Genomic DNA, 23,624 nt, shown 5'->3' on the forward strand with positions numbered 1-23,624 from the left:
TTAAAGCGGAAGGTGTATGAGTCAGGGGTAGTAGTGCAGCATGTGGGTCATGTACTAAGTTTCTAAATTGTCCAATGGATGAAAGGCGGTTGAAAGAGAGTTGCTATGTTGCTGTATGTGTGTTAGGTGTGGTGCAAGAGAAAGAGTGGCATTTGAATTTGTTCATTTGTGTAGTTTGAAAGGTGGGTGTATGTCTGTATTTTGTGACGGAGTGAAAGCAGATGCTGATGTATTTGTTTTATGAGATGGATTTGTTTGTATAGCGTTGTTTGCGAGTGGAAGTTGTAAGGTAAAGTGGTGATAATGTGTTTGTGAGTTGAGTGTATGTTGTGTGTTGGAGGGGATGAAGTAGAGTTAATAGTGTTTGTATTAGACTTGTTTGCCACAGGTGTTAACATGTGTGGTGCCGTGGAGTGTATATGTTGCGCGATTGTGTTATTGTGGTTGAAAGAAGAAGAGGGTGTTGGTCGGATAAATGATGGAAGGCTGAGTATAGGTGTGTTAGTGATAAAAGGGGGTCTGTTAGGGCTAATTAGATTGGGTGTGTGTGTGTCTGGTTTGGTTGTATATGAGTATGGTGTGGAATGGGGTTGTGTTAGTGATGAGTGGGTTGGTTAGTGGTACAGGATAGAGTTGTGTACTGTTCATAAGTGATGGTAGGAAATTTGTGGTAGCTGGGATAGAAGGGTATATGGGTGTGGTTTGTGCTGAGATATTGTATTGTGCATAGGGTTTGCTTGTAATACACAAGTAGAGAACATGTGTTGTGAGTGTGTTACTATGGTCATGGACGGTGTAGGGTGTCTGCTGATGAATGGGAAAATGGGGAGCATTTCTGGCTCTAGTCCCGACCAGTCTCAAACAGGCTCAAACAGGCACTCACGCTTCTCCTCTCCACTCTTAGCCTTGACAATCGGGCTGAGATGCCCTAAGCCTTGGCCTTTTATAGCCCTTGTACTCAGGTGACCCCTTCAGCCAATGCGAACCCTAGCCCTAACCCTTTCCAATTACAACACTAACCCTAATCCTTAGGACCAATAAGAGACCAAGAATTTACAGCCAATCATAGCCCTAGCCCAAACACTCAATCAGGCAAAAAACCATAAACCCTACACCCAATAGAAAGCCTAACCCCAACCCCAGTACAATCGCTGTTCCCAGCAGCCAATCATAAATGAAACCCTAAACCCAATCTCCAATAGAAAACCAAACCCTAGGCCTAGTCCGAAGCCTAAACTCAGCAACGAAGTACACACGAAACCCTAAGCCCCATATCCAATAGAAACCCTAACCCTAGTCCCAACCCTAGACTACGCAATCAATCACACAGGAAACCATAAGCCCTACGTCCAATAAAAAGCCCAGCCCCAGAAACCAATCCAAAACCCCAAACCTATCCACCAATCAGATCACAAACCCTAAGCCCTACATCAATATAATCACTGACCCAGGAACCACTCAGAAACCTCAAATAACCAAACAATGAGAACACTAACGCTAATCCAATAGAAACACCAGATGCAACCACCAATCACTTCACACATGTACCATCCAATAGCAGACTATAGAAGGTCCCTGCGACCTCAGTCAAGGTTTGCCGGCCAGGGAGTTGGAAGCTGCTATTCTATTCAGAATCTCTTAGGAGACAGACAGGCTCAATCCATACTTTGGACTTCTGCAGGTAAGGGCCTGACAAACATTATCCTCAGTATAAAAGTTTACTCACTCTCCTAGCCAAAAAACAAGTGCACAATCCCTACACAACACATCTTAAACAGCTCCCAGCAGATTACTGCTGTCTCAGAGCACCCATTTTCACTCTCTGATGTAGAATATCCCTGTTGCTGGAAGGGGCCTGGTTTCACTCACTTGCTAACACAAAATGGGAGCTGGGGGTAGATTGCTTAACATTCAAGTCTGAGCACAGAGCAAGGGAGAAATTAGGAGGAAAAAACAGATAGTCAAGGGGATGGAGAGGGGAACAAACGACAATTTTTGGACGCCAAATCCCACAATTCAACAGGTTAAATAAAAACAGTCACGGGCAAGTAAAAGCTACAAGTTTAAACACAAAATAGGTGAGAAATGATGCAATCACAAGCAGGTTAAAACTACCATTTTTAAACTGTAACAACCACAAGTCAAAACGTTTAAAAAAATAATGCAATCATGGGTAGGAAAAATCACTTTTTAAATTTTAGGAAAGAGACAGCACTAGTTTGCCTCCTTTGGTTCACTAGAGTCTGGGGCACAAGGAAACTGCAGCTCACAAAATGAAGGTGAATGTTTTGGGGTTCACCCAGCAACCCCTTAAGGGCCCTGGGCAGGTTTGGGAGGAGGGCTCAGGGTTGCCTGGGAGCTGGGGAGCTAATCAGCAGGCTTGGTTTGATGACCCTGGAAGGCTAGGAAGCTGCGCCTCTATTCAGAATATCCTAGGAGACAGACAGGCTCAATCCACACATAGTCAAACACTTCTCAGTGAGTCAATACCCTGCATCCTATGACAATTTAAAGATAGAAGTTGATCAACTAAATTAGTTTATAGATCCTCTGAGGAAGGCTGACACAACATGTAGGAGGAAGCTGAAAACAAACATTTCTGAAACAAAATCATAATAATTAAGGAAATGAAAAAACTGAAAAATTAGACTAGTACAAAAACTTAATAAGTTACTGTCTTTCCTACCTCTTTTTCTCCACAGATGTTACTGATTATTGAGCTGGATGCAGGACTTGAGGATGGGCCAAGAACAGCTACCACCCCCTTTGGAAGAATTTGGCACACTGCAAAAAGAGAAAAGATTAGGAGATTGAGAGAAATTGCAGGTTGGGTTTTCAGTACAATGAAGAGAGCAATACAAATAATTGGGAATGTGGTCCCCTCACACGCTTGCAAGATAGTGCATCAACGGTGCACCCAAAACTTTATTCGTCACCTACAAAGAAAGAGAGACCCTTCTTGCAATAACCCAAAAACACCCTCACTTTCTCTCATACAAGGGCTCCAGATCAACCTCCCCAGCACCTGTGGTCCACGCAGCACTGCCACGTTTGCCTACAACTCACAAATAGACATGTCAGACCAGATGTCTCATGAGCCCAGGGATACCAGGGGTGGCCAAAAAGACAGAAAACTTGCTAGGAAGATATCCAAACATGATTCCCCCACCCCAGAATCATAGCCTAAACTGAAATAGTTGCTACCCCTACTGTGGAACTCATTATGCAGAAGCGCGATGCTCTTCATATCCTCGTGCAATCAACTAAACCTAGCACATACTCCATGCAAAATTACCTCACACATCTTTCCCCATCTGGGATTTCCACACAAGGTCAAGGCTAGCATCTCTTTTGTTCTGTCCAAACTTGATTACGCCAATAGCCTCTACCACAGATCACCTCTAACAACTATGAAAAGATTACAACGGGTTCAGAACTCTGTTGCCAGACTACTCCTAAATATTAAACCACAAGCCCACATCTGCATTGAAAGCCCTGCATGGATTACCGGCTACCAGAAGACAAACAAAACAATAAAGATAGAACACTCCACATGCATTCTCTTTCACACGGTACACATTTTATATAAAATTGACAATAAACCTCCTAACAAAATACACTACTTCACACATTCATCATAATGTCACAATAATAACCTCAAGTCAGAGGGCAAAACAATCTGCGTAGAGAAATGGGAACAACAAAACATTCTCTTAAAAGGAGATATAGGTTTGTTTTCAGACCCAGCGCCCTCCTCACAGTGCATATCCAAATTTGAACTCAATGACATTGACTTCTATACTGTTTTAAAGATAAACGCTCTTATCGCCATACATGAACCCTGATAACACCTGACCTTCCTTCAAAACTGAATAGAGGGAATATAGCTTCTAAAACCTATGCTTTACTAACTCCCATAACTTCTTACCTAACCGATTCAATACAAGTTAAGTGGAAATACTACATAAACAAATCGAACACCATACAGAATCCGCCCCTGGACTGGCCATCCATCTGGACAAAACAAATCTAATAAAAGCACACCAGCACCAACTCAATGTAGACTATGGACGGGGTACATGACACACTGGACCCATACAACCCATATAAGCTAAGTCTTTCTGACTGATCGAAGCAATGGGTGACTTACCCCATGTGATACTCGATTGTACCTACACCAAAAACTTTGGTCCAAACTTTGGGTCCTTCATATCAAAGATCCTTCAGATAGACTGGACCCCTGACCGTGCCTCTATAGCATTGGGTAGTCTTCCCTCAGAACTCTCCAAATGCCTAGACTATGAAAGCTGTCTCTTATGGAACATTCTAATATTAATTGGCTTTAAACCCATCCTTTCAGAATGGAAAGACCTCTCCAAACTTTCCTCCCACACTTGGTGGGAATGAGACTCATTCACCAGGGGCACCAGCATCTCATTAAACTCCTTCCTAAAATCTCCCTCAAATAAAAAGCAAAATATCTGGCTGAAACTAGTATATACATGTCGAAGACTTCATCACCGTAGATGCCACCCCATCATCCTTTTCCCCCTTCTTCTCACCCTTTCCCTCCTCCCCATTCCTGTACCCCCTCTCCAATCCACCCCATCTGACCCCATGCCCCACCCACCCTCCCATTATATGCCCCTCCTCTATGCTTTTTGCTTCTACTAACCTTCCTATCTCATTAACTTCTACGTTGGTGGTAATTAGCGAAATCCTTTAAAAAAGCACTTTCTTTAAAGTGCCATGTGGCACACATTGATGCGCTAAGGGCATGTATTTGCGCCACATGTGCACACATGCACATTTCAGGGGTGCCACAGGGTGTTCTTTTGACACCCTGGCACCCTTGAAATAGCGCCCGCTATTTGCGATTTTCTAATAGCAAATTGCAAATAGTGAATATCTTCCCATTCCTTCCTATGGACCTCCTAGCCCGTAGGAATGAATGGGTAGGTATTCCTTATTAGTGAATCTCAATTTGCAATTTGCTATTAAGGAATATTAAGGATTCGCTAATATTTTAGCGATTCCTACCTACATTCAATTTTGCGAGTCCTTAAAAGCGAATCGGCAGAATTCGCTATTAAGGATTCACAAATTTGATTTTACCTAGATCTGACCCCTAGTTGTTTCCAGCACGTTTTAAGCTAAGAAGTTCTCTATAACACACACCAAGCACATAACTAAATTACTCATCCCCAATTTAAAAATCATGGATTCAACTGGTCTATGTTCATAGTATTCTCCTAAAGTCACTATTCCTGATTCTAACAATATTTCTATTTTGTTCTCTGCACACCTCAAAAAAGATATCTTCTATTGCAATTTAAAATGAAGAAGCTCGTGTTGAAACCTCCTCTTTGCAGAGCTCTGCTAATTATTCGATTAGGGATGAGTTACATACTGAAAAATGTTTAAAATGCAGCACATTCAGTGCCTGAACAATTTTCCTGTACCGTGGAGACTCGTGTTATTGTTCGTATGCATAAGGAACTGAGCCTAGGAAACTCAAAATTCTCAATACACTGTCAATCAATAACTCTAAAAGATACAGTAGCAAAGATCATCTCTGTAATTATGAACACATTTTGAAACTCTTGTCTCTCAAACTCAAGGGACTAGGTAACCAATAAAGATTATGTGTAAGAGTAATTATATGCCTAAAGTATAGCATAAGGGAAGAGTTTACCAAAAGAAAAGGGGAATAAGAGAGGTGGTCCTCCCATAAAGGGAAGCATGGAAGTACCTATTAAAGATAGTGACTAAATGGGGGAAAGAGAAATGAAATGTTAAGAATAAGGAAAGGGAGGTTAATACAGTGGATTTCCCTCCTAAATTTAAAATATTAATTCCAAAATGCACCTCCCCCAAAAAAGCATCATAAAATCAAAGGTAATCTTACAATTAGAAAGCTGAAGCTAATCACTTTGAGATCAATCTCCAGTGATTAATACTCCAGAAAAGCAGCTAGATCTATTCTGTCATTAAGCTATGTCTATGCTGCCTGATAATGGCCCTTTAAGTGAAGATGTCAACACAGATTTCACGATCAATGTGTGAATGATTCATAAGCTCAAGATCAATAAAAACGATATATATAACTGTTAAGAAATAAGCAACCAAGTAATATGCTCCAAATTTGCCATCTAAGGGTTCTAGTGACATCATAAACTATAGGGCTGAAAGCTGACTTGGTAATAAATGTCATCAAAACCTTAAGATAGCCATATAAGACCAGATTTCATATGCTACATGTTATGTATTAGTTTTATACCATAATTTAATAATTGATGTTAGTACTCATTAGACAGATTTGCAGCATTTGGGCCTCTTCCTTTTAGTGTTCATTGTTTGCTTAAGACTGCAATGTCGAAGTTTTGAGAAATGTTTTTTTTAACTAATGGACTAATATTTAAAATGTGTTTTTATGCAACAATGTGTAGTATAATAAGTCACATTATAAATGTAAAGCTGGATGGTAAAGCAAATAAAAATAAATTCTAAAATGTGCATTTCTTTCACAGTACATTGACACTATGGAGTAGGTTAAATAAGACATAAATAAAGAACATAAGATGCATTGTGGTCATTGCAATTCTTTGTTGTTAGGATTCTCAATGTACAATCTTTATTTTCACACACTGGGGTGGATTCATTGGTAGATGCTTACATCAAAGATGGGTATGACAGGGTGAGCTTGTCAGGTGTGCTGATTAATGCTCTGACCGCAGCACTGTCATTGTGGAAGCATATCTATACATATATGTACCATGGGTAAGCCTTCATTATCTGTCTGTCTGTCTATCTATCTATCTATCTATAGTTGCCAGTGTGGAGTTATGATTAGGTCATAGCTTCCTTAGAAAGATCTTTTTTTGTGTCACTAATACCTTTGGGCCGTTTGACAAATCTGGCACCGTTTCACAACCTTTATAAAAAACCATTAATACACCTTGGCTCCTTCATGGAGTGTCATGCACTGATCCATCAAGAGGTGGCCAAAAAAAACATGTGAGGGGTACCACAACATTGATTTTCCATGCTAATTCCCATCGGAAACTTGGCTGTTCAATACAGAAAAAATGGTTGAATGGAATTGCACCAAACGTAACAAAAAGTTAGAATTCTATGCAGAAAGCATGCTATTTTATGATTTGGTATACACCCATTTAGCTTCTTTCGAGAAATTAACATGACAAGGGCTTGGGTTGTTTATGAAGGGGTAAAATACTAAAACAAAAAAGAGGTATATCTTGACTGTTGGTCCTATGGAATCCTGTGGTATATAAACATTATAAAAATAGGTCCTGCTGGTGCCTGTGCCGTGGTACCCTGTGGTCTCATTGGCTAGCTGCAACTCTGAACAAAATGTTGCGGCAGTCAGTAAAGAACATATGGACTTACTCCCTATGCCCAGTAATTGTTTTTGAAAAAGGGAATAAGGGGGCAGTGTTGGGACACCCTGATGCTCGAGGCATTTGTGGGGAGGTCCAGAGGGACACCGCTAAGATTAAAGTGTGTTTCTCTCCTGGCCGCGGGTTTCACGGAACTCCTGCGGGACCCACTGCGGCACTCCTGTGAGGGCTTACCATACTCCTACAGGAGCCACTGTTCAAGCTCTATCCTTATGGTACATTGTACCATTCAAGTGTAGCTTGTGTGGCATCTCATCACCATAGGGATGAAGCATGAACTGCTGCTCCGTTCCCGGTACCCCAAAAAGATTTCAAAAAGGGGAAAGTGAATGCAGGTTTGGAGCTAATAGTTGAAAGATGTGTGCAGAAGGGGTAGGCTGCTCATAGCAGATTGGGCCCGGGTGGTCAAACCCTTACATTAGAAACAACTCAGAAATTCGCTGCAAAAAACAAATGTTAAATTATGTTTTAGTTACGTGAGATGAGACAAAAACTCATGTTTAAAAACGAAAATAACCACTAAAATGTACAAGTTATAGTTTCCCAAACTAACTATAACTTGCTCCTTTGCCATGCAGTGCTTATGACCTCACATATTAAATAACGCATAATACAACACCAATGACGTTAAATGACATCATTGATAATGTCATCCACTCATTGGCACAGCGTCCTATATGGATTGAGAAATTGAAGTGATTGAACATCCTACACCCGTGGGCAATTTTCTATCATTAATCACATGCGCATGTCAGTTCACCCGCATTCGGTGGATGTAACCCTCTTTTTACTGGTTTTTACCCAACAAACAACCCCCCTCCAAATAGTTTAATGTGGTCACTTCTTTTGAAACCTTGAACACCCTCCAAAAACAGTCTGTACACTATTCCCCTTAACATGATCACCCTCTTAAAACTTCACACAACCCACAATTTTAAATCGAAAGGTTGAGAGGTATGCATTTACAACTCATTAGACATCTTCTGCTTGGCCCTATAGACAACCCGACGTAATGTGCTTAAATACACAATGCACATTCCTGAGAGGAGAATAATGGTATACAATCTCAGAGCCATGCTTACAACCTCAGTGTGAGTTAAATCACCTGTAAGTTCCTGGCCCATATATAGTACACTACTTAACGATCTGCAATGCCTAAAAATCTTCAGCGAGGTTAAATGAAATGAAAATCTACACCTTATAAAGGTCTTTCTTATATAGCTTTTGCACATAGTACTTTGTTACAACTATTTAACATGGGCACGTGCCCAGATAACTCCTGGTAGAAAATCTATTGTCAATAAAAGCTTTTTCTTTTTCTTTTTTTTTCAATGATTTTTTGACATGCTTTGGCTTTAAGAGACAACCTACATTTAAAGAAACTATAGAGGGGTGTACATAGGGCCTTGCAGAAAGTGTATCAGTATTAAATACATACCTCTTGTAAAGTGTATCAGTATTAAATTCATACCTCTTGTGAATGAGTGTTCATTTGTTATGAAATAATGATTAATTTAGGCGTGCTTCAGTTAGCACTAGGCCACGGTGACAATCATTTGTGAAATGCTTCAGAAAAGTGCATGTTTTTTAGGTGTGTGAGCGTATCATGTACATGTCTTCTTTATTTAAGAAAATCAACAAAAATACAGATTCAGCTATGGTCTGTCCTAATACAATTTATAATAATTTTCTGTTCTCTCCAGAGCGAAAGATGTTTTTTCTGGTACAATTTTCAAAGTTACTTAGCTGAAGCTCTGCTGGTGTCTAACAAGCTATTATATTCCTGTATTTCATATTGTAAGATTTCATCTCCTTAATTAAATACGCACAGCTTTAACCAATAATGTGCCTTAGGAAGTAGAAGTTACTAGGGCTGTTGTAGCAACTAATAGACTGATTGCTTGTTATGAATTAAACATTTTGAATCAATCCTTCTACTTAATATCATGCTTGAAATGTGAGCACCCTCTGTCTGTGAAACATTATAAAAGATATTATTTTGGAGGAGAGTCATTGCTCTTTTGGGCTTTTCTTTAAAGACAGACTGTATGCCATTCTATTTGCAGATCTATTTAGATGCTTATGCTTATTCTTTATATTAATTAAATAACTACTGCTCTATTTCTGCATTTATACTACATTTCAATAAACCCACAAGGTTTATAAACTTCAGAATTTTGTTGTGTACCAATTTTCTTTATAGCTGTGGATTAAGTCTGTGAGAAACACAGATAACCCATTCCTGCTAAATTACCCACTGAACTTCTTAATCAGAGCATCAACACTGCCACCTCTTGACTTAAAATTGAGGATTATGGGAAGTCTATAATGCGGTGATCCTGTTAAGGTGAATAAAGTAAGAACTCTTTTTTGGAGGGCGTTGAAGATTAAGAAAGAGGATCAGGAGGTGACCTCATTAGAAGTTAAGGCACTCTGTTTGTTAGGTGGCTGAACACTTGTAAAATGAGGATATCATCCACCAAATGTGGGTGAGTTGACAGATGTGCTATGTTTCCGCCATGTACTCAAAGGTTATTCCCATTATCACTGGTGATAGAGCATTAGACACAGGAGTGCTCTGTTGAATTACTTCAAGTCCACAGACCCTATAGGATGCTGTCACTATAACCGTTTAATGTAACCTCTAATGTAATTAATTATGCCATTGAAGAGGTCATCAGTGTTAGACCTGGCCCTTTTTGCAGGTTTATCCCCAAACTGTTTGCCTTTTGCCTCCTATTGTTTTGACCCTGTTTTTATTGGCTATAGGATTCTGGGCACTTTACCACTGCTGATTAGTGCTAAAGTGCATGTGCTCTCTGTGTAAATTGATAGATATGATTGGTTATCCATGATTGGCATATTTGATTTACTGATAAGTCCCCAAAAAAGTGCACTGAGTGTGCCAGGGCCTATACATCAAATGCTACTAGTGGGCCTACAGCACAGGTTGTGCCACCCACCTGAGTAGCCCTGTAAATGTGTCTCAGACCTACCACTGTGGTGTGTGTGCACTCCCAATTTTAAACTGCCATGTTGCCTTGGCAAGTGCATCCACTTACCAGGCCCTAACCTTCCCTTTTCTTAAAGGTAAGGCACCCCTAAGGTAGGCCCAAGGTACTCCCATGGGCAGTGGGCAGTGTATGTGAAAAGTAAGACATACACTGGTGTATTTTACATATCCTGATAGTGAAATACTGTGTATTTTGTTTTTCACTATTGAAAGGCTATCATTGTAGCTGAGTTGTAACATTGTACATGTGTAACTTTCAATAGGGACAATATGGAAAAATGGAGCTTGGGTTCTCTGAACTCAGAATTTAATAAAACACCTTTTAGGGAAGGTGGTTTTTAAATTGTGTTTGAAAATGCCACTTATAGAAAGTGGGCATTTTCTTGCTTTACCAATCTGTGTGCCTCTGGTTGTTTGTGTATTCAGTGTTTGGTGTTGGAGTTACAGGTGCTGGGGGTTCAAGGGGGATTGAGGTGTGCCCTGCTTTTCCTGGGTCACTTATCGCTGGGCTGAATAGACCTTGTCTGCATTTAGAGTAGGGGGAGGAGTTTTGCTTGCATCTGAATAGGCTGTGTCTCCTTTGCAGAATGCTGCCTCCACAGCCTGTGGTTATGCTGCACCAGGGAGGACAGTACTGGCTTGGACTGGGTTCAGAGACCCTTGCCAAAAAGAGAACAATGACAAAATGGGGTATAAGTATGAGACCTAAGACCCAAGGACTTTACGTTACTACAAGAGGACCCTGCCAAGAAGAAGAGCAGAAGGACTGTGTGGGGAGCGCTGCCTTTTCTGTGTGAGGGGTGGGTTGGCCTGCAGTAGCTGCTTTTGTCGGGGGTGGAGGAAAAGGACTGACTCTTTTTTCCCAGCTGTAGTATCCTGCTAGTGAAGAAAATCTCCTAGGTTTGTGTGTGCTGGCCTCCTGTTTTGGAAGACTCAGGGACATTAAAGTCCTCCTGGTTCTTTACATATTAGAAGTTTCCTTGTGCTTTGCTTATTTGAAGCTTCCTGGTGCTTACTTCCTGGGAGCTCCTTGTGCTTACGCCTGTGTCCCTGTGTGGTTTGCTGGCCAAACAAAGCTTCAGCTGGCTTTAAGCTTACTGTTCCAGGGCGGGGCCCCATCTGATACAGGACAGAGCCGAAATCTGAGGAAGTCTGCGATTAAAGTGCTGCCGACCGTCAGTGTTTCTAGCACAACAGCCCTCGGCATCTCCAGGTAACCAGGGTTCCAGAGGAAGGTGCAGCTCGACGTACCGAGTCTGCCCCCATCAGCCGCTACAGGGCCTGCCCCGCCTCTCCAGTGAGGGAGAGCCAGCAGCAGCAAAGGAAGGCCCCAACCTGTGAAGGGAGGAACCTGGCAAACCCAGAGGACAGCAAGTAACGCCTCCCTCTGGAGCTGGAAAGGGCGGTGAGTGCCGTGTGGGCCCAGCGTAGCCCTGTCCCGAGCTGCGATGCCTGGGCAAGGCTTAGGTGACATAGTGATAGTAATATAATGTATTTTACCTGCAGTGACAAAATAACAAGTATCAGTTTCAGGAACTGCACATTATGTGCAGTAATGTTGTTTTTATGATGTTTTCTTGATGACTTATCAGTATGGCTTTATTGCACTACATGGTTTGCAACAATTGCCTGGAGGGAAAGTAATATCTCTGATGTTTATGACAATGGCCTAGTTGGCAAAGTGATTTATGTGATTGTGATCTAATGTGTTTTATGTATAATACAACGGATATTTTTATATAACCTTGTGTGGAGTCTCTTTTGTGGTGTGCCTAGTATGTCACTGGTGTGTGTGTGTTCCGTATACGCTTCACACATGGCCTTCACTCATTGCATCTGGGATAAGCCTGACTGCTCTGCCAAGCTACCAAGGGGGTGAGCTGTGGTTATCTTGGGTGTGTAACTCTCTTACGCTGTCTAGAGTGGTGGGTTCTGCCTGGCTTAGGTGCATACGCTAGCCAACCAGAAACTCAATTTCGAACAATCAGTGATGTCATCAATTATGTCATTTACCATGCCAAGAGTGGTATATTATGTGAGGTTATAAGTAGTGGATGACGGGGTACAAGGTATAGTTAGTTTGCTAAATTATATTACACATGTTAGTGGTTTCCTGTTGCTAAATGATAGCTCTTATTACATTTTTACATCCAACTATAATGTTAATTTGACCTTTGGTTTTTCAATACATTTCTGTTTTTGTAACGTATGGTAAGACCTAATTCCCATACCTAACTATAATGTAACTTTAAGTTTTTTCTGTTATTGCATATATCTATACTACTATTATAATGAGAGAGCTGAAATCTTTGAGGCGGGTAAACTCAAGAAGTACAGCACCAATCACAACACCCAATACACCATGTAAAGGGTAGTTGCAGCAGATGGACATAGGCTATATAGCTGGCCACCATATACATTAGAAAGGTCAAAGAACCTTAAGGGTAAAGTAGTCCCTTGTGGGCGTTGGCGTGGGCGTGTCAAACTCCACTTGGGCGTTGGCGGGGCGTGTCGTGGTCGTGTCATGTTTGTGGTCGTGGCCGTGTCAAACTCCACTTGGGCGTTGGCGTGGGCGTGGTCATCTCAAACTACACTTCACATTATTAGTTTGTGGGCGTGCACCGTTCTCAGAGGGGCGTGGCAGAACAGCGATGTCAGAGGGGCGTGCCACAAATTTAAAAAAAAATGGCCGCGTACTTCACTAGCGCGCCTTTCAGAAGGAATGTGCAAGCCCATTCACGCTCCAACTTCAAAACAAGCTGCGTCGCATCAGGCGCCGTTAATCATATATAGTGCGAACCAACCTTTGTGGGCATAAGCGTTAGGGTTGTCACACGGGGAAAAAACAAAATTATAATAAAAGGGGCGTGGCTTGCACCAGCAATGTGCGCGCACATTCACGCTCCACCTTGCCGTTCTCATGACGCGACATTACTGATATATAGTGCGCCGCTAACTTTTTAGGCATCAGCGTTGTCATAGGGGGTTGCACTACAATTAAGTAAAAAAAAGGGGCACGGCTTGCGGAAACATTCACGCTCCGCCTAGCCGTTCTGATCACTTCTCACACGTACCTCTCCAAACAACAAGCTGCGACACATTCACAAATCTTTCACATACTGCCTACAATTTACACTAACAAAATAAACCGTCACTCATTTTGTTACGTTACATTTCTCACAATTGGCTGCAGGAAGTAAAATAATAAAGGCCCGCACAAGCGCAACATTCACTGACCGCGACTTTCACGCTCCAACGGCTCCAGCGGACACTGAAGGCAGGCAGCGTACAATACGATCAAAGACACTTCTCAATTGACTTGGACTACGTGGCTCAGATGGGGCCTCAAAACAACCCTCGCAAACACGGGATCACGCAGGGCACTCTCAGCGTACACACGTTAAAGTGAAAGACAACGCGCGGGGCCTCAAACCAGCCCTCACAAGCACGGAATGACGCCGGACACTGCTTAAAGCTGAGGACGCACACACCATGAAGGAGCTGCAAATACGGCCCACCTAACAAGACACATATAAACAACGCACTTACTAACACTGCATGCAGAACCAGACAAACACCTTAAAAAAACATTACAAAGTGAAGGGGTACAGTCACATTAACATCAAACACAACGCACTTGCACACACAAAAGCTTAAAAACTTAAAGCTGCGGACGCACACAGAACTAAGGAGATGCAAATACGGGACAGCTAAGGAGGCACATATAAAAAACGCTGTTACTAACACTGCCTGCACAAGCGGACAAAGAGCTTCCAAAAAAATTAAAAACTCACCTTAGCCGATAGGAAGATGTAAAACAGCACGGGGAACATCAAGGTTAAAAGACACATAAAATTACTCTGCCTTTTTGCCATACTGACGTAATGCTGCGTAAATAGCACTTTGCGTTAATGGAATTAGTACAAACAAATTTTATTTAAACACACACTTGCTCAGACGCTCATTATGAATTACGTATAGCGCAGGGATCACTTGCTACGCTGCCTCATACACACATTAGCACAACAATAACTATTACAGAACACTTAAGGTCAGCCGTAGTATCATTCATATCTTTTTTATCAACTCTACTGCAAGGGACAAATTAAAATGGTGAAGAGGAAGACACAACTTTCAAGGACAACATATAAAACACGGGCACAAAGGCATAAGCGCATACGCGAAACACAGCAAACAAATGAACAAATGTTAACAAACATCTCTGCTCCCTCAACCTCTGCTGTTTCAAATGAACAAACTATGCGCCGCTCAGAACGTCTTGCTCACAGGAGTGCAGACGCCACAACATCCACTACTACAAACACAAACAACATTACAAAGCACATACCTCAGACTTTCAGTCATACTCACCAGCACAACACACACAACGTACCTCAAACACAAAATTTACAACACACAACACTGCAACCTGAAACAGAGCTGTACACACTCTCAGATCGGCATTCCAGTACAACCCACTTACTGACTACATCAACAATCCACATGTAAACATTGGGAATATGGACAATGTCTGTAAGAAGTGCTACGCACTTAAATGGAAAGCTGAACCTCAAGGCCTTTGCTGCTCCTCAGGAAAGGTAGTTATCAACAATATTAAAAATCCACCTCTACTCATTAGACCACTACTTGATGGCACTCACCCACTTTCAAATCATTTCTTAACAAACACACTCCGTTACAATACTCTACTTCAAATGACATCCTTTGGGGCAAATGAAGTAAGGGAAGGAAATTTCATGCCTACTTTTAAAATACATGGCCAGTTATACCACTTAATTGGCAGTCTGCTTCGACAACAAGGTAAGCCTCCACAGTTTCTACAAATATATTTCCTATCTCAACAGCAACAAATAGACGCCCGGTCACACATGCTGCCAAATTTAAACAGACAGCTTATTCAAGAACTACAAGACACATTGCACAATCATAACACCTACATTCAGTCAATGATTTACAACTATGAGATAAATTTACAGGAGGAAGATTTGAAAATTATTATACACGCAGATCAACGTCCTGCAAATACACATCCTGGAAGATATAATGCACCAACAAAGGATGAGGTTGCAGTTCTTTTAGTCAACGAAAACAAAGGCCCACGCGACATTGTCTTACATAGCCGAGACGGACAATTACGTAAAGTGTCTGAATTGCATAGATCATATTATCCTTTACAATAGCCCATTCTATTCACTAGAGGGGAAGATGGTTATAGTCTCAATATACCACAAGCGCACTCTGTTACTAACAAAACAGTAACATGCATGCAGTACTACGCCTATACTCTTATGGTTAGATCCACAAGTTTCAATACCTTGCATTGGTTCCGCAATCTCTTTAATCAATACATTGTGGATATGATGGCAAAGATGATCACGGTAAGACTCGACTTTATCCGCCGCAATCAAACACAACTACGCGCAGACAACTACATCAATTTAAAAGATGCCCTTAATCAAGATCAAACCATTCATGCTTTAGATATTGGACAACACGTTATTTTCCCAGCTACCTTCACTGGCTCACCAAGGTACATGCATGAAAAGACACAAGATGCTATGACATACATCAGGCAGACCAGATTTGTTCATCACTTTCACATGCAATCCTGAATGGCCAGAAATTAAAGCTCAATTATTCCCAAAACAAAAATCATGCGATAGACATGACATCGTCGCACGTGTTTTCAATTTAAAGGTGAAAGCACTCATGAAAATAATAACACAAAAAGCTATATTTGGATCTGCTAAAGCTTACATATTTACTATCGAATGGCAAAAAAGAGGACTGCCTCACGTACACATCTTATTGTGGCTTGAACCAAAAATACAGCCAGACGAGGTTGATCTCATTATATCCGCTGAGCTGCCTCATCCTATCAACGATCAACAACTTTTTATGATCGTAAAAAAAAAACATGTTACATGGTCCATGTGGTGAACACAACATTCTTTCACCATGTATGAAAAACGGGATTTGTACTAAGAAATACCCACGCCCTCTCACTAATGAAACTGAAACTGGTGTTAATGGTTATTCCATTTACCGTAGGAGGAGCCCTGAACATGGTGGACATGCAGTCACAATGACTGTTAGAGGACAGGAAGTCACTGTCAATAATCAGTGGGTGGTTCCATATTCACCTGTACTGTCTCGCACTTTTAAAGCTCACATTAATATTGAATACTGCCAATCAGTTAAAGCTATAAAATATATTTGCAAATATATTAACAAAGGATCAGATCAAGCAACTGCTACTATTGAAAACAACCACAATGAGGTAGAAACATATTAGCACTTCTGAGGCAGTGTGGCGCATTCTAGAGTTTCACATTCATGAAAGGCATCCCACTGTCTCACATCTAGCTGTTCATATACCAAATGGACAAAGAGTATACTTGAAAAAACATGAAACACGTAGCACAAAACCTAACACCCACAACACTTACAGCCTTCTTCAAATTGTGTGACACAGACACTTTTGCTAAAACCTTGCTATGCCAAGAAGTACCGCAATACTATACGTGGGCTAATTCAACATTTACACGTAGGAAACATGGCCAGGACGTATTAGGACACCCTGGGGTAAAGAAAGACTCAGCTCTTGGTAGAATGTACAGTATTCACCCAAACCAATCAGAGTGCTTCCACTTACGTATTCTTTTACATCATGTTCGTGGGCCCTCAGGGTTTAACAGTGTTTTAACCGTTAATGACAAATTAATGCCTACCTATCAGGCAGCGTGTAAAATACTCGGACTCATTGAAGACGACGAACATTGGAAACATACATTAGGTGATGCTGCACTTTCCGATTCACCATCAAAGCTACGTCAGTTGTTTGTTACTATTCTGTTGTTTTGTAACCCATCTGATCCTATGACTTTATGGGACGAATACAAACATCATTTATGTGAAGATATACTACACACTAAGCGTCAACAAACACATGATAACTCAATGCCAATGACTAATGACTTTTTTTAACCAGGGACTAATAGAAATAGAAGACTCGCTCTATGTACTAAGAGAGAAATCATTAACAGATTTCAAACTGCCGGCAACAGAGAGGTCAATCCATACACCATACAACCACACAGAAATCGGAGATTCAATACACAACCTACATGAATATCTTGCACAACATTTGCCAAACTTAGTTCCTGATCAGACAACAGCAATGTTCAGAGTGTAGAAACAAAAAAAGGAAAACTATTCTTCTTAGACGCACCAGGAGGAACTGGAAAAACTTACTTAATCAACCTTATACTTGCAAAAATACGCTCTTTAGGACTATTGGCTCTTGCTGTTGCATCGTCAGGAATAGCAGCTACTTTGCTTACTGGAGGCAAAACTGCACGTTCTACTTTTAAAGTACCTTTAAGTGTTTCACTTGAAAAGGAATCTACATGCTCTGTACGCAAAAACAGCCCTTTAGGCATGCTGCTTTAAAGGGTGTCTCTTATCATGTGGGACGAATGTACTATGACACACCGCGCACATATAGACGCCGTGAACACAACTCTAAAAGATATTAGAGGTTCAACTCTAATAATGAGTGGTGTAACTTTTGTGTTTGCTGGTGACTTCAGACAAACTCTTCTTGTTGTTCCAAGAGGAACACGTGCTGATATACTAAAAGGTGAACAACCTTTACAACGCACCTTTTACCACGCAGTGCCTTTACAACGCAAACCATTACTACGCATTGCGCTGGGGGGCACTCTAGGATAGGGAATAAGTTTAATTTACTTTCCAACACCTTCCCTAGTGTCCACGGGGACTGGAGTTGGAATAGTAAATTAAACTTTTCACTATCCAGCACCCCAAAGAGCTATGCGTTGTAAAGGTTTACGTTGTAAAAACCGCGTTATAAAGGCATGCGTGGTAAAAGCATGCGTTGTAATGTCATACATCCATACTAAAAGCATGTTTAAAAGCATCACACCTCCGGGACTCAGTACAAACTCTCACCTTACGCACTAACATGAGGACACATTTAGGAGGTGGAGATACTCACTTTGCAGATCTTCTACTCCAAGTTGGTTATGGAGAACTACCTAACAGTAATGGCAATATTAATATTCAAAACTTAGGTACGCCTGTCTCTAACTTAGATGAACTCATACACCATGTATACCCCGACATTGTACATGTTCTTACTAAACACCACCAAGGGGTTTGTGAAAGAGCTATAGTTGCACCCAGAAACACCACCATATTAATGAACACATACTACTAAATATCCCAGGGGAGGCAAAAGTCTATAAATCCATTGACACAGTATTAGATACTCAAGACGCCTTACATTATCCACAAGAATTCCTAAACTCACTTAACCCTTCCGGACTTCCGCCTCAGTTACTACAAATTAAAGTTGGCATTCCTATTATGCTATTACGGAACCTACATCCGCCCAATTTATGCAATGGGACATAAAAAACAATCAATTTATTCTATGGCCACATTCAAATGAAACCAAAAATGTTGTATACCGTGAAATCTTACAATAAATTACAATTTCGCATTACAAACATTACACACATAACATTTCATCCCCTGACAACGTCGGGACGGGCTGCTATTACTGATATATAGTGCGCCGCTAACTTTTTAGGCGTCAGGGTTGTCATAGGGGGTTGCACTACAATTAAGTAAAAAAAAGGGGCGCGGCTTGCGGAAACATTCACGCTCCGCCTTGCCATTCTGATCACTTCTCACACGTACCTCTCCAAACAACAAGCTGCTCAAAACAGCCATCGCAAGCACGGGATCAAGCAGGGCACTCTCAGCGTACACACGTTAAAGTGAAAGACAATGCGCGGGGCCTCAAACCAGCCCTCGTAAGCACGGAATCACGCCGGACACTGCTTAAAGCTGAGGACGCACACACAACGAAGGAGCTGCAAATACGGGCCACCTAACAAGCCACATATAAACAACGCACTTACTAACACTGCATGCAGAACCAGACAAACACCTTCCAAAAACATTACAAAGTGAAGGGGCACGGTCACATTAACATCAAACACAACACACTTACACACACAAAAGCTTAAAAACTTAAAGCTGAGGACGCACACAGAACTAAGGAGATGCAAATACGGACAGCTAAGGAGGCACATATAAAACACGCTGTGAAACATTACACACATAACATTTCATCCCCGGACAACGTCGGGACAGGCTGCTTGTATGTATATATAATTTACAACAAGGGGTGGTGATGGACAGAGTCTCTGAATTAAGCAGAGTACTCTCACCCAGTCAAGAGATCAGGGCTAGATCCAACACCGTTTTTTAGCTCATTGCACCATCCCAGTTTCAGAACCTGGCTGTATGCAAATTAGTCTGTCCCTGGCCCAGTGCATCATGGGAACAGGGCAGACAAGACTACAAAAGCCAATTCTTACACTGGGAAGGAAACAAGCTTCCGGGGACCGGTTTCTGCCATTTCAGGCGTCTTCGGCCCGGCTTGCTTGAATCCTGATGGTGCAATGAGCAAGGGACTCACATCTGAGTATACCCTTCCACGCTTAGGGTGGACAAAATAATTTACAACAAGGGGTGGTGATAGACAGAGTCTCTGAATTAAGCAGAGTACTCTCACCCAGTCAAGAGATCAGAGTACTTACCAATTCCCACATGATGAAATCCCACCATTTGGGTGGGCTGATGGGACTCACCCAAACCTCTGTGACTCAACAGCTTTTTCGCCTACATCTACATCCAACTGCTCCACGGTCGCTTGTATGGACACACACCACCTCCAGACCTGGTCTGCTCTTCTGTGTGTTATATATTTAGGTTAGGGGAGTGAGTAGACAGGTCGTTAAATATTCCCCTCGACCCTCCACACCCTTGTTTTTCGAGGATCAAAGGATCCTCAATAAGACAAAAAATACTAGAATAAGTGCATTTTAGGACTTTCTGCAGTTTGAAGGAGTAAAAATAAACAATTTAATAAACACACGTTGTTTTAAGGCTTAGAAGGTAGTATGCTTAACCCTAGTGCAAACCTAGAACTACACTATTTTCTTAATTCTAAAAACTCCAGTGCATTTCCCTTCATCCAAACAGCGAACCTCATTGTAATACAGCATTAGAGCCCAACGTAGCGGGCTCTAACAGCCATTAAAAGCCCGCCCCCGCGTTAAACAAGGGCGCGGGCCTTTACTCGCCAGTAGAGCCCACTATGGAGGGCTCTAAGGCTATTAGAACATTCCACCCCCAGAGGTCAGAATGTTCTAATTTGTAAAACAAAGGCCTCACGGAGCCCGAGGGGGTTGAAATCCCCTCGGGCTCTGTGAGGCCTTAAAACAAACATTGGAATGTTGATGCTCCAGGCTTCTAATAGCCATTCGAAGCCCGGAGCACTCAATTGTATTCAATGGAGCACTCAACATTTCAATGTTCTAATAAATGTTGGTATATCATGAGCTTACTGATTTCCAACATGTTTATATTAATACAAATCAGTCCTCTACAACAACCAGCCCCTATTTATTCAACCATCTGCTCACTATTGCCACCTACTGATACAGAGTTCATACAACAGTGGAACGACAGTGGAGGCTTTTACGTACTGGTCTCAGCTGTCTCATATTCACTGTCTCTCAGAAGTTCAAAGATGTCCACTTCCAGTTTAGCTTTGCCTTGTCGTTCAGGAATCCGGTTTATCCGATCCTTCGCAAGCGTTATTGAAAGGCGCTCTCCTCTGCTGCACTCCATTGGGTCATCCAAAATTGCAGCTATGAAGAAAGAGAAACACATCAGATATGAGCAAGAGAACATTCCACATTGGGCTTCATGACATTCTATATTTTTTAAACCACACTTTGGTTGTGGGAGGACTTTTGAAGCTATTTAAAACAAGCATTAGCAAAGTCAATAGGTCTGGAAGGCAAATCTGCGATTTTTAAAGTAAAAATGATTAAACAAATGAAATGAAACCAGAGATTAGCCTACCAGTCTTAGCAGTGGAATGGACTACTTTCAAGGTGGGTGAAAGAAAGAAGAGCAAATACACAAATTGCGTTAGCCTTCACCCATGAAAGAAATTATTTTCGTTTCTTAACAGCCGGCATTCCTTCCTAGAGACAATAAGTGAAGTTGGAATGTAGCCCCAAGCACTGTCTCTGTGAAAACATATATGCATCGCAGTGCTTGGGCTCACAAGCATGTACTTCCTTGTATTTGCTTATTACAAGTGACTGAATCTGTCATTGTATTATAATAGGCGTGTTCTGGCGTCCAAACGCACCTATACAATACATTGTAATACAGGGTCGGTGGAGCGCCGCCCCCCGCCCCCCTGCTTAAAGATGAAAAATAAAATGATAAAAAAGACATTTTATCAACAATTTATTTTTAACTCACGTCATTGGCTGTCAGTGTGAGTCTTCATCGGGGCGGAGCCACTCAATCCTTTTGTGACAGGCTTGGCAGGGGGAGGAGTGGTGGGCACTTTAAAGTGTGCATGTCACTTTGGCTGGCCGTTTTAGGTGGACCAAACCGTCATGCACACTTAGGCTTCTCCAACCCAGCTGTGTTGCACAGCCGGGTTGGATAAATGCCTCAGGCTCCCAGACACAGTATGAGCAGCAAACCAGGCCACTCAGACCAATCCCAGGTCTTCTCTATTTGTGAGAATAGTATTCCCAGCATGAGAGAAGCGCCCGGATTGGCACTGCGCAGTGAGCAGCAGGAGTCGAGGATTGGGAGAGAGGAGCAAGGTGGCGGGCGGCAGAGCAGCAGGTAAGTGCAATTTAATTATTTTTTTTGTATTCCATTTTTTTGTGTTCCCTCAACCCCACCTACCCCCACCACCAAGCAATAGGAGCAGCTGCCACCATTCTCATATTATATAGTAATATAGTATCTGAGACTGAGAGGCATTTTATAGCTCGGTCATGGCCGCGTAGTACTATCCTGGATTGTTGTGGAAAATGCTATCCTATTAGTTGTGCATGTTTGGTATGCTGAAGGTTTACAGTGTGGCTCCTGTGGGTAGCAACGAGATGTTGTGTCTGAGGGCCAGAGCGGACATCCACGGGGAGTGGGACTGCCCAAAGACCACACCACCCAGGTTCCAGACACCTTTCTTCCTGCACATGCGCAGTCAAGAGTCATCATGTCCGTGTCCCTGGAGCCTTCTCACACGGCTGCCTTTTATTGCACATCAGTTGTTAATTCATTACCCATGGAGGAATCTAATAAAGCCAAGTCTGTGCAGACTCAGCTGTGAGCAGCTGTTGCAAAACATCTTCACAGGCGCTCCGGACGGTAACACTGTTTACCCAGCCTTTGCCGGCCTGGAACACAAAAGCTCTCCAGCTGCCCTGTGCACACAGGAAGGGGCTGTTGTGACCTGCCTTCTGCCAGGCAGCAGGGACAGAGCAAGGGGCACCTGGGCATCTGGCGAACCAAGATAGATTAGTAGGAAACAGTGTCAGTGGCACATGCAGCTTCTGTGTCCTAAGGAGTGATGCCAACAGAAATGGCTGATTTAGAACTAGACAATACTGTGGTTTTTGACAAAGTGATAAATCTAGTAAAGTAACACAAATAAATAGATGTTTGAGAATTCCTTTCGTTTTGCTGCAAAGGCGTGTTTCCTGATAAAAATGAATGCTTGAAAACATGTTTCAATAAGCAAGGCTGGCATGAAATTCATCAATGTCCACAGTGAATACATATATATGTTTGTGGAGGTTTTAAGCAGAATTGCAGTTCATTTTAGCAAAATAAAGTATTCTGAAAGTCCCATGCCTGAGTAACTAACATCCGTACAGTCACTGAGAACAGTCAACCGCCCTTGTGTATAAGTGAAGAAGAAACTTTCTCAACAGAGAGGACGTGGCCTTACTTGAGCGGTCGACTCGAAGCTGGAAAAAGGGGTTCAAGTCTCTGCAACGACGCTCAACATCCTGTGATTCTGAGCAAATCACTTAGGCCCAGATGCATGAAAGGAAAATCTGGTCGCAAAGGGGCAGATTCTCAGAATCTGCCCCTTTCCGACCGGTATTTTTGCATTTGGGACGCATCATCCCAAATGCATAAATCGCAATTTAAGGAATCTCTAAATTGAGATTCCTTAAATTGTGATTGCATTTAAGGAATCCCAAATTGAGATTCCTTAAATGCAATGCAACAAAGTAAAAAAATTA

At 41.9% G+C, this 23,624-nt stretch overlaps 1 protein-coding gene across 1 annotated transcript in view; it reads right to left on the minus strand.

Annotated features, from left to right (window-relative positions):
* Positions 1–21,170, minus strand: part of GRIK4 (glutamate ionotropic receptor kainate type subunit 4) — a 596,594-nt gene extending 575,424 nt beyond the window's left edge. The window contains exons 1-2 of the mRNA XM_078683930.1: positions 21,042–21,170; positions 2,687–2,784 (exon numbers count right to left, since the gene is read on the minus strand). Of these exons, the coding sequence (XP_078540056.1) occupies positions 2,687–2,784; position 21,042 (99 nt within the window). The 5' untranslated portion in view covers positions 21,043–21,170. The remainder of the gene's footprint in view (positions 1–2,686; positions 2,785–21,041) is intronic.
* Positions 21,171–23,624: the final 2,454 nt, after the last annotated feature.

This window comes from Lissotriton helveticus, chromosome 3_1, assembly GCF_964261635.1.
Source record: "Lissotriton helveticus chromosome 3_1, aLisHel1.1, whole genome shotgun sequence".
Taxonomy (NCBI): domain Eukaryota; kingdom Metazoa; phylum Chordata; class Amphibia; order Caudata; family Salamandridae; genus Lissotriton; species Lissotriton helveticus.